At 40.9% G+C, this 16,348-nt stretch overlaps 1 protein-coding gene across 1 annotated transcript; it reads right to left on the reverse strand.

Annotated features, from left to right (window-relative positions):
- Positions 1–369: 369 nt before the first annotated feature.
- Positions 370–15,447, reverse strand: LOC133657027 (G-protein coupled receptor 26-like). Its single transcript, XM_062057909.1, has 4 exons — positions 14,765–15,447; positions 5,394–5,507; positions 664–945; positions 370–565 (listed from the first exon to the last, which is right to left on the reverse strand). The coding sequence occupies exons 1-4, from the start codon at positions 15,445–15,447 to the stop codon at positions 370–372; spliced, it is 1,275 nt and encodes a 424-aa protein (XP_061913893.1).
- Positions 15,448–16,348: the final 901 nt, after the last annotated feature.

Genomic DNA, 16,348 nt, shown 5'->3' on the forward strand with positions numbered 1-16,348 from the left:
CCTGGTTTATACGCTACACTACCTAGAAGGCTTAGGGCTGTGGACACAAACAGGAAGTAGGTCTGAGCCGTTTGGGCAAGAAAGAGTTGCTATGTTGGTACAGTACACCTTGCCGTTCTCGCTTTGTCTTTACGAGAAACAAGCGTAAGTTTTAATGTGCTGCTAAGAGACAAACGTAACTGGCGAAAATGACGCTGATTAACCAAATGACTTTGCGGGCATTTGACAAAGCTCCAATTTGTGGCTGAATCTGCATGAATCGGTGCAAGGGCGACCTTGAGAAATCCTAGAGGGACTGACTCATGCTCGAGCCCTACGAACTCTGCCTATAGCAACAAGACATGACCAGGAACAAGAACCGGAGGATTTTTAGTCCATCTCCATTGCAAACCCTGTGCTGGTGCTTAGTTCTTTCTCAGTGAGGAGACTACTTTTCCCGGGGCAGAAAACAGGGCGGTACAGCCAAGTTGTGACTGTGGTGTCTCCACTGCTCCACCAGCACAGGGTTGTGATATCTACTCCTGGAACGTTGACTAACCAGGTACTAGAAGTAAAGTCCAAGGAACTGTGCGGATCCGAGCAGACAGTGGAAGAGGAACATCATGAGTTATCATGCCTAAACTCAAAGACCAAGACACTCACAATCATCGTCTTCTGCCTCACTGGACAACAGATGGCTTGTTGCCGGATGCTTGGACGCCCTCTGCAGCGTCGACGGCCTGCCGGGCGTCATTTCTCCCGGCGTTCCCCTCCGCTCCGGGAGAGAACGAGTCCCGCTGACTCCTGCGGAGAACTTTATGGGCCAGGAGACTGCAGGTCTTCTTGTACTGATGCCGCAGCAGCGAGTAGACGAAGGGGTCGCTGGCGGCTTTGCCGTAGACCAAACATTTGGACAGCACCCCCCAGTGAGGGTTGATGGGCTCCGGGGAGAAGAGCTCCACGATTCTACCTCGAACAAAGCATAGAAAGCAGAGATGGAAAAGTCAAAGACGGTGAGGACGGGGGCAGAAGCAGTGAGTTGTTAGATCAAATTTAATTGGAGTGGAAGACGCAAACGAGCCTCCCCTGGCAGCGATTTCTCGGAAATGTCATCCGAGTGTCTGCAAATGTCAAGCCCACTGGTGTCCTAATGCGTCCGATTGTGTTCAAGTGAAAGTAACAAGCAGAAGCATTGTTTTGTGGCTAATCTGTCCTTAATTACACGCCGCCTACTTCCATCCCACCGATCTAACGGCTTGTGACAGGTCGCCGGCGCCCATGACGCAACGGGAAAAATGCTAATGACAGCCGCTGATAGCGTCGCACGCTCATTAGCTCGCGCCGCATCGCTCTCGTCCCGACACTTGCCGGAGATTAGGAGTGTTGACAGAATCGATGAGCCGCAAGAGTGAGTTCTGATTATCAACGTTGACGTTCTGACGACAGACTAAGAGAGAGATCACCACTCGGCCCCCCTCTGAGTCCAAGTAAATAAGTCCTTCTAATGGCCACATGGATAGTCATCGATTGTGTGAGGCAACAAATAGTGTGCAGTACTGGATTTACACCAGCAGGGGCAGCGTTGACCCACTCTCAACTGCAGTGGAATCCACAAAGGGATCCTCTATGGCCCCGTTTACTCTGCACACCAAATCTAATAATAATAATAATAATAACTGGGATTTATATAGCGCTTTTCTAAGTACCCAAAGTCGCTTTACATGTTAAAAACCCATCATTCATTCACACCTGGTGGTGGTAAGCTACTTTCGTAGCCACAGCTGCCCTGGGGTAGACTGACGGAAGCGTGGCTGCCAATTTGCGCCTACGGCCCCTCCGACCACCACCTATCATTCGTTCAACATTCATTCACCAGTGTGAGCGGCACCGGGGGCAAAGGGTGAAGTGTCCTGCCCAAGGACACAACGGCGTGATAAGAGACGGGGAGCGAACCTGCAACCCTCAGGTTTCTGACACGGGCGCTCTACCCACTACGCCATGCCGCCCCTAATCTAATCTGCCCAAGTGTTGGCCCTCGGGTCACACAGATCAGAGGTTTTTTGCCAGTCCAAACACTGCAAAGTGCTTCAAATCTAATCTGGGGTTAGGGTTAGGTTAAGCGTTAGGGTCAGGGGTTAGAGGGTTAGGGTTAGAGGGTTAGGGTTAGGGTTAGGGTAGGTTTAACCCTACCTTAACCGTAACCCCAACCCCAACCCGTTTTCGCAAGAATCCCAACGTTGTGGAATCGGCATTTGTGTTAAACTACCATACATTCCGAACTATAAGCCGTTACCTTTTTCCTATGCTTTGAATCCTGCAACTTAGGGTTAGGGTTAGGCTAGGGTTAAACATAACCCTAACCCTAACCTTAGCCCTAACCCTAACCCCCTAACCCTAACCCTAGGAATCGCAACAACCTCCTGCATCTTCCACAACCCATCTCTTATCAATGCATGACACTTGCCTTTCAGTTCATTTTCTAATATTACATGATCAAATACTCATTATTATTACATCTATTATTACACCCAAAATGTGGTTTATTTTACTCTTTCAATGTCCGTCTGTTTGTGTTGGACTTTACCTTCTGCTGTTGCCAAATATCATTATTCTAGTTTGATTGAGATTCAAAGATAGTCTGTTTTTGTCAAACCGTCTCTTTAATTCGTTCATTTCTTTTGTCATTATTTGCTCAAAGTTGGTAGCAGTCATGGCGCCCTGTAGTCACATGAGTGCCTTTTGACCAATCGTGGAGGAGATCGCCTGAAACCGAGTCGGCCAAACTCTCTTAGGCTACAGTTTGAGAATCACTGGGCTAAAAGAATAGGGGAATTTTTGTAAATAGCAAAGTCTGGGATCACTAATAATGACATTGTTTAATTCATTCACAGAAATGTTGCCCCGGGAGTGACGATGGTGTAGTAGTGGCTGGTAACCTTCCTAAAAAGCCGCTTTTAACCAAAGACCGATATTGGAGCCAATGCTAATACTGATCCGATATGATATCAACATGAACCGTACATCATTTTATTATTTTGTAGTGTAAAATGACTCGAACAGAAAACAATGTTAGGTATGAAAAGCAGTCTTCATCATTAACCGTATGTACTGTAATTGTTTGTTTTTCTGAAATACTGGGAGGTCAACAAGTAAATGTGGTGAAGTATTTCAATACCGACAAGTAATACTGGACTTAAAACATATCAAAATAGTGTCCAAGACAGTTGAGTATAATGTACGTCATTTTAATCATACAAGAAGGTCTTTAAGTAGTGAAGTTGCCATAACGTTTCTGCATTGCATCAGTTATTGTGCGACCAGCTGGCATCCAACGACCAATCACTGCAATATTATTTCTGAATACAATCTACCTAATTAGCTGAATGTTAATGACTCTGCCATGGTGACCGACCCCTCACCTTTCTTTGGGTTTCATTGTGATTGTCGTCGGATTGTACATACACACCCGCCCGTCTGGGGACTACAGGCGGAAATTAGCCTTTGACTATAAAACCAGACATATTCACATATTATATATACTGTATGCTCAGTAATATGTGCTGTGTTTATATTTATTAAATGTCTACAATGTCTACACCTAGTGGCCCCAATAATCCAATAAATTAAGCTCATGACGCAGTAAATGGAATGATGCGGACACATATGTTACTGGATTCTTTCTTCTGCCTCGGACACTTTGTATGTGTAAGTCATACGCAACTATCATTATTTGATTTATATTGACTGTTTTACACTCTTCAATGAAGGACACTTTTGACCTAAGCTAATTTGTGTGTTTAGCTTCCATTAGCCTCGCCCTAAAACAGTTTATGCTACCTTTGGTAAATGACTTATGTCGCTTTTATCAAAACATTTAGATCTAAATTGATATAATCCCATTTATGATGATACCAGATTAATATCCAGACCAATGCAGTCTTAAAGTGGCTGCTTGTGAAGACAGGAACTGTGCGGTCGGTCTTAAGAGTTTTGACAGCAGGTACGGCGCGAGAGTCTGTCGGTCGTTTTTTCTTAATAATGAATCTGACAGCAGCAGCGTCATCTGGCAAAAACAGTGACTGAGTGTCAAAAGTCGGACATTTTTTCATCATAAGTCTGGATTTTTTCTAAGTGTCAAAAAGTCGGAAATTTTTTCGTCAAAAAATCCGGGATTTTTTTCTAAATGTCAAAATCTCTGGATTTTTTTCAAATGTCAAAAAGTCTGGATTTTTTCTAAATGTCAAAAAATCTGGATTTTTTGTAAACGTCAAAATCTCTGGATTTTTTCAAAGTGTCAAAAAGTCTGAAATGTTTTCGTCAAAAAGTTGGGATTTTTTCTAAATGTCAAAATCTCTGGATTTTTTTTAAAGTGTCAAAAAGTTGGAAATGTTTTCGTCAAAAAAATTGGGATTTTTTGTAAGTGTCAAAACTCGGGGATTTTTTGTAAGTGTCAAAAAGTCTGGATTTTTTCTAAATGTCAAAAAAATGTTGATTTTTTCTAAATGTCAAAAAATCGGGATTTTTTCTAAGTGTCAAAAACTGGATTTTTTTCAAAGAGTCAAAAAATCGGGATTTTTTTCCAAGTGTCAAAAAAATCGAAATTTTTTTCGTCAAAAAGTCTGGATTTTTTCCAAGGGTCAAAAAATCTGGATTTTTTTCTAAGTGTCAAAAAATCTGGATTTTTTCCAAGTGTCAAAAAGTCTGGATTTTTTCCAAGTGTCAAAAAAGTCAGACATTTTTGTAAATGTCAAAAACTGGATTTTTTCTAAATGTCAAAAAATTTAGATTTTTTTCTAAGTGTCAAAAAATTGGGATTTTTTCCAAGTGTCAAAAAATCGGAAATGTTTTGTCAAAAAGTCTGGATTTTTTCTAAGTGTAAAAAAATTGGGATTTTTTTCTAGGTGTCAAAAACTCTGGATTTTTTTAAGTGTCAAAAAGTCGGAAATGTTTCCGTCAAAAAGTCGGGATTTTTTGTAAGTGTCAAAAAGTCAGGATTTTTTCTAAATGTCAAAAATCGGGATTTTTTTCTAAATGTCAAAAAGTCAGGATTTTTTTCTAAATGTCAAAAAGTCGGGATTTTTTCTAAGTGTCAAAAAGTCGGAATGTTTCTGGTCAAAAAATCCAGATTTTTTCCAAGTGTCAAAAAGTCAGGATTTTTTCTAAATGTCAAAAAAATCTGGATTTTTTTCCAAGTGTTAAAAAGTCAGGATTTTTTTCTAAGTGTCCAAAAATTTGAATTTTTTTTGGTCAAAAAGTCTGGATTTTTTCTAAGTGTCAAAAATAAAAAGGTGTGTCCATTCCGAGCACCTACCGTATGTCACTGAAATGCTTTCCTGGCAAACAACGGGCCGGAACAGCAAACTCCAAGCCTTATGGGGGAAGAAGCAGGTGCCAGTAGAAGCACGCGTGCTCACCTGGTGATGACGTAGGGGGTGAAGCACACCACGAAGGTGCCGATGAAGGTGCTGATCTTGTTGGTGGCCCTCTGTCTCCTTCGCTTCTGTTCGTCCAAACACTTCTGCCGCACGCTGCCAAAGAAAACATGCAGTCGGCTCATGGAGCAAGGAATGCTGGGAAATGTGTGATTTAGCCTAATGGCAACTTTCTTTCCAATATGGACTAGGGTTGTCTCCATACCAATATATCGGTACCAAAATGTATTTTGATACTTTTTCTATACTTTTCTAAATAAAGGAGCACAAAAAAAATGTCATTATTGGTTTTATTTGAACACAAAATCTTAAGGTACATGAAACATATGTTTATTATTGTAATTTAGTCCTTAAATAAAAATAGTGAAAATACTAGACAACTTGTCTTGTATTGTGTCATTTATACACCTATTATTTTGTACACATTGTGAGGGACAAACTGTAAAAAAAATATTATTAATCTACTTGTTCATTTACTGTTAATATCAACTTATTTTCTGTTTTAACATGTTCTATCTACACTTCTGTTAAAATGTAATAATCACTTATTCTTCTCTTCTTTGATACTTTACATTAGTTTTGGATGATACCACACATTTAGGTATGGATCCGATACCAAGTAGTTACAGGATCATACATTGGTCATATTCAAAGTCCTCATGTGTCCAGGGACGTATTTACTGACTTTATAAACATAATATACATTAAAAAAAAAAACATATTGTGATGCTAAAAAATATCAATGTAATCATAGTAGTATCGACTAGATACGCTATTGTACTTGGTATCATTACAGTGGATGTCAGGTGTAGATCCACCCATGGCTTTTGTTTACATTGTGACGCCGGTGAGCTATTGTATCCTCTTACGGTGTATAGTGAAGCATGTTTAGCTATTCCTCATCCTCCAGTGATAATGCTACTTGTAAGAAACTGACTTTATTTGTTGCCATGGAGACAAGGATTAGTGATTTAGAAGTAGCTAAAACACTGTCGACTGCGGATGCACTTTAGCCTCTACCTAGCTACTAACTTCAGCTTTATCTTTACTTTTTACACCAAAATGCGTCCATTCTCCCTTTTCTGTCTCCGCCCTGTGTCTTCTTGTAAGTACTCTGTGTGTGTGTGCTGCCGAACATGCTCCTCTGCTGGTAAATCCAGCAATGTCTTGACGTGACGACGCGCCGTCATGCCCGTTTAAAAAAACAATAACATGTCGAACCAGTACTTTTCAAACAGAGCATAGTACTATTTTTGATTTATTAGTACCGCTATACTCTACTAGTACCGGTATACCGTACAACCCTAATATGGACTTTATATTCAATACAGAGCGGCGATTTAATGTGCCCCAAACATGATACTGTACGTTCATGTTTTCTATGTGTTTGTCTCAGCTTCTACTGTCACACACAGTGGGCATCTAGCCTCAAATCTGCCTGGCGACAAGTGATGTCACCTGCAGAAATACTGTAATTACTGCAGTTCTGTTACATTGAGAAACATAATTATATTATCCATTATGTCGAATCAGATTAATCCCACTTTTGATCAAACGTGATGAATGGGAGTGGCTTCAAAAAGCGCTGCTTTGCCTCTCCGTGGTACTTTTGTTGACAACATTGCCACACATGCAGCATTAATGGCATAATAAATGGCAACAGGTGGATACACGGGTTAATTATGTACCTTCCTCCATCAAGTGCGGGGGTCGAACTTCTTTTTACTGAGGGCCACATGGCATTTATGGCTGTCCTCAGAGGGTTTAGTGGACCAGTGAATATAAATGACTATTAATGCATAATCGCCTAATGAAATGATTACACTTTTGCCTACGCATTCGATAACTACATGATTTTACATAAGCATTGATGGCTAACTTGCTTTGAAATGACAAGTCAAGCATCTATTTAAGCATGTATTTTTATTCTAACTAAAAAATGATTGGGATATACAGTGGAACCTCGATTTACAAACTTAACTGGGTCTGAACAGAGTTCGTAAATAGAAAAGTTTGTACAATGAAGCAAACATAAACATGAATAAGTGGTCGCAGCCTCCACAAAAGTCCACATTTTCATAAAAGTGTGCACACTTTGAGCACAATATAAAGTGCCGTACAGTACTGTGTATCAAACGAGGTCAACTTTCTATTTCTTAACAAATCCAAAACGATGACAACTGGCTGAACCGTCTTATGCAACACCCATTGTCACTATAGCTGCAGTGGTCTGAATTTTTTCAAAATGTCAAAAAGTCTGGATTTTTTCAAAATGTTGACAAAAAATTTCCGACTTTTTGACACTTAGAAAAAAATCCAGACTTTTTCACACTTAAAAAAAATCCCGATTTTTTTGACACTTTGAAAAAATCCCGATTTTTTGACACTTAGATAAAATCCCGATTTTTTGACACTTTGAAAAAATCCCAATTTTATGACATTAGAAAAAAAATCCCGATTTTTTGACACTTTGAAAAAAATCGCGATTTTTTGACACTTTGAAAAAATCGCGATTTTTTTGACACTTTGAAAAAATCTCGATTTTTTGACACTTTGAAAAAAATCTCGATTTTTTGACACTTTGAAAAAATCTCGATTTTTTGACGCTTTGAAAAAATCCCGACTTTATGACACTTCGAAAAAATCCCGATTTTTTTGACACTTAGAGAAAATCCAGACTTTTTGACATTTAGAAAAAAATCCAGACTTTTTGACACTTACAAAAAATCCCGATTTTTTGACATTTAGAAATAAGCCCGAATTTTTGACATTTAGAAAAAATCCAGACTTTTTGACACTTCCAAAAAATCCATACTTTTTGACACTTTGAAAAAATCCCAATTTTGTGACATTAGAAAAAAATCCCGATTTTTTGACACTTTGAAAAAAATCTCGATTTTTTTTGACACTTTGAAAAAATCTCGATTTTTTTGACACTTTGAAAAAATCTCGATTTTTTGACACTTTGAAAAAATCTCGATTTTTTGACACTTTGAAAAAATCTCAATTTTTTGACACTTTGAAAAAAATCTCGATTTTTTGACACTTTGAAAAAATCTCGATTTTTTTGACGCTTTGAAAAAATCCCGACTTTATGACACTTCGAAAAAATCCCGATTTTTTTGACACTTAGAGAAAATCCAGACTTTTTGACATTTAGAAAAAAATCCAGACTTTTTGACACTTACAAAAAATCCCGATTTTTTGACATTTAGAAATAAGCCCGAATTTTTGACATTTAGAAAAAATCCAGACTTTTTGACACTTCCAAAAAATCCATACTTTTTGACACTTTGAAAAAATCCCAATTTTGTGACATTAGAAAAAAATCCCGATTTTTTGACACTTTGAAAAAATCTCGATTTTTTTGACACTTTGAAAAAATCTCGATTTTTTGACACTTTGAAAAAATCTCGATTTTTTGACACTTTGAAAAAAATCTCGATTTTTTGACACTTTGAAAAAATCTCGATTTTTTGACACTTTGAAAAAATCTCGATTTTTTGACGCTTTGAAAAAATCCCGACTTTATGACACTTCGAAAAAATCCCGATTTTTTTGACACTTAGAGAAAATCCAGACTTTTTGACATTTAGAAAAAAATCCAGACTTTTTGACACTTACAAAAAATCCCGATTTTTTGACATTTAGAAATAATCCCGAATTTTTGACATTTAGAAAAAATCCAGACTTTTTGACACTTCCAAAAAATCCATACTTTTTGACACTTTGAAAAAATCCCAATTTTGTGACATTAGAAAAAAATCCCGATTTTTTGACACTTTGAAAAAATCTCGATTTTTTTGACACTTTGAAAAAATCTCGATTTTTTGACACTTTGAAAAAATCTCGATTTTTTGACACTTTGAAAAAAATCTCGATTTTTTGACACTTTGAAAAAAATCTCGATTTTTTGACACTTTGAAAAAATCTCGATTTTTTGGCGCTTTGAAAAAATCCCGACTTTATGACACTTAGAGAAAATCCAGACTTTTTGACATTTAGAAACAAATCCACACTTTTTGACACTTACAAAAAATCCCGATTTTTTTACATTTAGAAATAATCCCAAATTTTTGACATTTAGAAAAAATCCAGACTTTTTGACACTTCCAAAAAATCCCTACTTTTTGACACTTGGAAAAAATCTCAATTTTTTGACATTTAGAAAAAATCCAGACTTTTTGACAAATAAAATTCCAACTTTTTAACACTTAAAAAAAATCCCTACTTTTTGACAAAGAAAATTCAGACTTTTTGACACTTAGAAAAAAATCCTGACTTTTTGACCAAAAAAATGCAGACTTTTTGACACTTAGTGAATGTGAATTATATTTATATAGCGCTTTTTTCTCTAGTGACTCAAAGCGCTTTACATAGTGAAACCCATTATCTAAATTACATTTAAACCAGTGTGGGTGGCACTGGGAGCAGGTGGGTAAAGTGTCTTGCCCAAGGACACAACGGCAGTGACTAGGATGGCAGACGCGGGGATCAAACCTGGAACCCTCAAGTTGCTGGCACGGCCGCTCTACCAATGGTATACAAAAAATCCTGACTTTTTGACACTTTGAAAATGTTTTTGCATCTTCAGGTCACAACTACCGCGGCCATGCGGGTTCCTCACACTGTGACCTGATTCTGATGACTTGCATTGATTGGAATCAGTAAAGTTAAAGAGCCAATGATAGTCACACACACACTGGGTGTGGCGAAATTATTCTCTGCATTTGACCCATCACCCTTGATCACCCTCTGGGAGGTGAGGGGAGCAGTGAGCAGCAGCGGTGGCCGCGCCCGGGAATCATTTTGGTGATTTAACCCCCAATTCCAACCCTTGATGCTGAGTGCCTGCCAAAGTTAACTCTTATGTTTCTAGGAATTTGCTTTAAAAATGAACTACAAACCCCAAAAGCAGTGAAGTTGTCACGTTGTGTAAATGGTCAATAAAAAGAGAATACAACAAATCCTTGTCAACTTATATTCAATTGAATAGACTGCAAAGACAAGATATTTCATGTTTGTAAGTAATCATGAACTTGGAATTTAATGGCAACAACACAATGCAAAAAAGTTGTCAGAGGGGCATTTTTACCAGTGTGTTACATGGCCTTTCCTTTTAACAACACTCAGTAAAGGTTTGGGAAGTGAGGAGACACATTTTTGAAGTGGAATTCTTTCCCATTCTTGCTTGATGTACAGCTTAAAGGCCTACTGAAATGAATTTTTTTTATTTAAACGGGGATAGCAGATCTATTCTATGTGTCATACTTGATCATTTCGCGATATTGCCATATTTTTGCTGAAAGGATTTAGTATAGAACAACGACGATAAAGATTGCAACTTTTGGTATCTGATAAAAAAAAGGCTTGCACCTACCGGAAGTAGCGTGACGTAGTCAGTTGAACATATACGCAAAGTTCCCTATTGTTTACAATGATGGCCGCATGAAGTGAGAGAGATTCGGACCGAGAAAGCGACAATTTCCCCATTAATTTGAGCGAGGATGAAAGATTTGTGGATGAGTAAAGTGCAAGTGAAGGACTAGTGGGGAGTTGAAGCTATTCAGATAGGGAAGATGCTGTGAGAGCCGGGGGTGACCTGATATTCAGCTGGGAATGACTACAACAGTAAATAAACACAAGACATATATATACTCTATTAGCCACAACACAACCAGGCTTATATTTAATATGCCACAAATTAATCCTGCATAAAAACACCTGCGTGTTTGTTATGCTAGCTCCTAGCTCCTCTGCTAGCTCCTAGCTCCATAGAACACGCCAATACAATTCAAACACCTGATCAACACACACAATCACTCAGCCCAAAAGACCGTTTACCTAACCCAAGGTTCATAAAGCTTATATATTTTTAAAAAGTTACGTACGTGACGCGCACATACGGTCAAGTTATCGAATGTTTAGCAGCCAAGGCTGCATACTCACGGTACCTGATATTCAGCTGGGAATGACTACAACAGTAAATAAACACAAGACATATATATACTCTATTAGCCACAACACAACCAGGCTTATATTTAATATGCCACAAATTAATCCTGCATAATAACACCTGCGTGTTTGTTATGCTAGCTCCTAGCTCCTCTGCTAGCTCCTAGCTCCATAGAACACGCCAATACAATTCAAACACCTGATCAACACACACAATCACTCAGCCCAAAAGACCGTTCACCTAACCCAAGGTTCATAAAGCTTATATATTTTTAAAAAGTTACGTACGTGACGCGCACTTACGGTACGGTACGTGTTATGCTAGCTCCTAGCTCCTCTGCTAGCTCCTAGCTCCATAGAACACGCCAATACAATTCAAACACATGATCAACACACACAATCACTCAGCCCAAAAGACCGTTCACCTAACCCAAGGTTCATAAAGCTTATATATTTTAAAAAAGTTACGTACATACGCAAAAAAAAGCCAAAGCTGCATACTCACAGTAGCACGTCTGCGTCTTTGTCATCCAAATCAAAGTAATCCTGGTAAGAGTCTGTGTTGTCCCAGTTCTCTACAGGCGTCTGTGTATCCAAATCAAAAGTCCTCCTGGTTAGAGTCTCTGTTATCCGAGTTCTTCCATCTTGACTGCATCTTTCGGGAATGTAAACAAAGAAGCGCCGGCTGTGTACTGTTGTGGCTGACTACGTTCGAAAAATACGTCCATTTCGCACCGACAACTTTCTTCTTTGCTTGCTTGGCTTCCTTCTCCATAATGCAATGAACATGATTGAAACAGATTCACGAACACAGATGTCCAGAATACTGTGGAATTATGAAATGAAAACAGAGCGTTTTCGTATCGGCTTCAATGTGGAAGGCATACCCGTGTTCGTCGGGCTACGTCACGCGCATACGTCATCCTCAGAGGCGTTTCGAACCGGAAGTTTAGCGGCAAATTTAAAATGTCACTTTATAAGTTAACCCGGCCGTATTGGCATGTGTTATAATGTTAAGATTTCATCATTGATATATAAACTATCAGACTGCGTGGTCGGTAGTAGTGGGTTTCAGTAGGCCTTTAAGAACGTTGATAAAAAGCTTTTATTCTTAAGTTTGAGAGTAGGACTAAATTTCGCAAATTCTCAGGACTTAAGTGTAAAATGGCACTCTAAGAAGCTTGATAAGTACGGCCCCTGACCATTGAAAATGTGTGGTGCAATATGAAGGCTAAAATATGAGAAGGGAGACTGTTGAACAACTTAAGTCTAAGAATCACTCCTACTCTCCACGATATTTAAGAGACCTTCAGAGGTGTCTTAAGTGGTTAGGAGTTGCCAGCAGGGGATGGCACTGAGGCGAGAGAGACGTGCGCCAACGTTCAGGGAACGGAACAATGTTTTTTTTTTTTTGATGACGAGCAGCTGATCAAACGGTATCGTTTAGACAGAGCGGATATTATTTTTGTCACAGATTTAATACTTTTCGATTCCTTGTTGATTTCTGCATGTGTCTGCAGTGGGCTAGTATATATAGAGCCACCCACACCAGTTTCAAATTAGTTGCCTAATTAATGAATTGGAAAGAAAATGTTATGACAGTAGCGTATGTGTGTGGCCGTGAGGTGAGTGACGTCAGTGAGTGTGTGGGCGAGAGAAGAGAGGGAGCGGTAGCGTGAGTGCCGGCGGGGACTAGTTTGTTTTGTATTATTTTGTAGTTTATTGTCAAAATATACACTCCCATTGTCCACTTAAATATTTCCAAGATATTTCTTTATTCTTAGACAACGGATTCCCTTCCGTGATTGGTCATTTCAATGGACACAGAAATGACGTCACCTAAAATTGCGTTTACGGCACATAGTAATGTCGTAATTCAGCTCTGAGTGTGACACTTAAGATTCAGTCCTACACTTCGCTGAAAGTGTGAGTAAGACGCTTGATAACTAACTTTTAAGTGCAGCTTTCAGCGAAGAATTTATTTACTCATAAGTCAACTCTTAGCAGACTTCTTACGAGTAATTCTAAGAAGCTTGATAAGTACGGCCCCAGAACCACAGGCAGGCCAGTCTAGTACCCGCACTCTTTTACTATGAAGCCACGTTGATGTAACACGTGGCTTGGCATTGTCTTGCTGAAATAAGCAGGGGCGTCCATGATAACATCATATGTTGCTCCAAAAGCTGTATGTACCTTTCAGCATTAATGGTGCCTTCACAGATGTGTAAGTTACCCATGTCTTGGCCACTAATACACCCCCATACCATCACACATGCTGCCTTTTACACTTTCACCCTAGAACAATCCGGATGGTTCTTCTCCTCTTTGGTCCGGAGGACACGACGTCCACAGTTTCCAAAAAAAAATTGAAATGTGGACTCGTCAGACCACAGAACACTTTTCCACTTTGCATCAGTCCATCTTAGATGAGCTCGGGCCCAGCGAAGCATTTCTGGGTGTTGTTGATAACTGACTTTGTATAGTAGAGTTTTAACTTGCACTTAGAGATGTAGCGACCATACTGTAGTAACTGACAGTGGTTTTCGGAAGTGTTCCTGAGCCCATGTGGTGATATCCTTTACACACCGATGTCACTTTTTGATACAGTACCGCCTGAGGTATCAAAGGTCACAGGCATTCAATGTGGGTTTCCAGATTCTCTGAACCTTTTGATGATATTACGGCGCGTAGATGGTGAAATCCCTAAATTCCTTGCAATAGCTGGTTGAGAAATGTTGTCGTTCAACAATTTGCTCAGGCATTTGTTGACAAAGTGGTGACCCTCGCCCCCGTCCTTGTTTGTGAACGACTGAGCATTTCACGGAAGCTGCTTTTATACCCAATCATGGCACCCACCTGTTCCCAATTAGCCCGTTCACCTGTGGGATGTTCCATATAAGTCTTTGATGAGCATTCCTCAACTTTCTCAGTCTTTTTTGCCACTTGTGCCAGCTTTTTGAAACCTGTTGCAAGCATGAAATTCCAAATGAGCTAATATTTGTCAAAAATAACAAAGTTTCTCAGTGTGAACATGAAATATCTTGTCTTTGCAGTCTATTCAATTGAATATAAGTTGAAAAGGATTTGTTGTATTCTCTTTTTATTTACCATTACAAGCTGACATCTTCACTGGTTTGGGGGTTTGTAAATCTGGGGGTCCGTATGGGGGTCATTCCGGACCTGATTTGGCCCCCAGTTGATGCATTCAGATGGCCTATGAGTGTCTTTAAAAAATTATTCTTAAACAAAAGTCTTGTTTTTTTAACAGATTTTTGAAAATCATGAATCAATTTATGCTTGGAGTAAATAACAATCTGATGTTAATCGATTTTTTTGGAGTGTTTCTAAACTTTTGAAAGTCCGATGTTTGATGAAAGGAGGTGTAAAAAGTGGCGTACCTGGGGTGGATGTCCACCAGCAGCAGCAAGGTCTGCATGGTGATGACGTCGATGCGCCTGCAGTGGAACCTGGCCACCTGCAGCACCTTCAGGTAGGTCCCGCACATGGCCAGCAGGGCCAGCAGGAAGGTGAGGGTGTGCAGGGCCACGGTGAAGACGGCAAAGTGCAGCCCGCCCGCCTTGGCGCGGACGCCCCGCAGGGTGCACGACGCGTAAAGCGGGTGGTAGCCCACCCAGGAGCGGCAGGAGGCGGCGGTGGAGAAACACAGCGAGTGCGCCCAGGTGTAGCCCAGCGCCACCACCGCGTCCCGGTGCCGCACCCTGGAGTGGTAGCTGAGCGGGAAGACCACCGCCACCCACCGGTCGATGCTGAGCGCCGCCATGGTCAGCATGGAGTTGGCGGTGAGGAAAGTGTCCAGGAAGCCGACAATCTGACACAACGCGCCTCCTCCGCCGGGGTTGCGGTGGTGCCCCGCCGCCGCCGCCGCCGCCAGGGTGAGCGGCATGTTGCACACGCACTGCAGCAGGTTGCACAAGCTCAGGTTGAGGATGAAAAGAGCCGGGACTTGCTTGCGGATCTCCGGGTTGTAGAGGAAGCAGATCAGCACCGCCAGGTTGGACAGCAGCGACACCAAGATGATGGCCGACAGCAGCGCGCACAAGGCAAAGTCCGCCGCGTGCATGACGTCCGCCGTGCCTCCTCACGTGATGTCCGCCGTGGCCTCCTCACATACGCGCGCGCATGACGTCCGCCGTGGCCTCCTCGCGAAAGCGCGCGCACGACGTCCGCCGTGCCTCCTGACGTCAACTCATCCGTCACAGTCACGGCGACTCTGTACACGGGAGTCCCGCACACGCGTGAGCGCACCGCCGCCGGGTGGACTCACGCGTAAAGACGCACTGACGCGGAAGGCAGCCTTGAAAGGCAAAAAAACCCCAAAAAACTCTTCAAGCTTGTTGGGTGCGCGCGTTTCCACTCGTGATGATGTCTGCTACTTGTGATTATGTCTCTGCTACTTGTGATGATGTCTCTGCTACTTGTGATGATGTCTCTGCTACTTGTGATGATGTCTCTGCTACTCGTGATGATGTCTGCCACTCGTGATGATGTCTGCTACTTGTGATGATGTCTCTGCTACTCGTGATGATGTCTGCTACTTGTGATGATGTCTCTGCTACTCGTGATGATGTCTGCCACTCGTGATGATGTCTCTGCTACTCGTCATAATGTCTCTGCTACTCGTGATGATGTCTCTGCTACTCGTGATGATGTCTGCTACTTGTGATGATGTCTCTGCTACTCGTGATGATGTCTGCCACTCGTGATGATGTCTCTGCTACTCGTCATAATGTCTCTGCTACTCGTGATGATGTCTCTGCTACTTGTGATGATGTCTCTGCTACTCGTGATGATGTCTCTGCTACTCGTGATGATGTCTGCTACTCGTGATGATGTCTGCTACTCGTGATGATGTCTGCTACTCGTGATGATGTCTCTGCTACTCATGCTGATGTCTGCTACTCGGGATGATGTCTCTGCTACTCGTCATGATGTCTCTGCTACTCGTGATGATGTCTATGCTA

The sequence above is a fragment of the Entelurus aequoreus genome, linkage group LG09 (genome assembly GCF_033978785.1).
Source record: "Entelurus aequoreus isolate RoL-2023_Sb linkage group LG09, RoL_Eaeq_v1.1, whole genome shotgun sequence".
Lineage (NCBI taxonomy): Eukaryota > Metazoa > Chordata > Actinopteri > Syngnathiformes > Syngnathidae > Entelurus > Entelurus aequoreus.

What these genes read in the sequence shown, in the direction of transcription:
- LOC133657027 (XM_062057909.1), bottom strand. Translation starts at nt 15,447, where the DNA reads ATGCACGCGGCGGACTTTGCCTTGTGCGCGCTGCTGTCGGCCATCATC. An exon ending in CTGGTGGACATCCACCCCAG is followed by an intron (nt 5,508 to 14,764) that starts GTACGCCACTTT and finishes TTTCTTTGGCAG; the next exon opens with CGTGCGGCAGAAGTGTTTGG. An exon ending in ACCCCCTACGTCATCACCAG is followed by an intron (nt 946 to 5,393) that starts GTGAGCACGCGT and finishes TGTTCGAGGTAG; the next exon opens with AATCGTGGAGCTCTTCTCCC.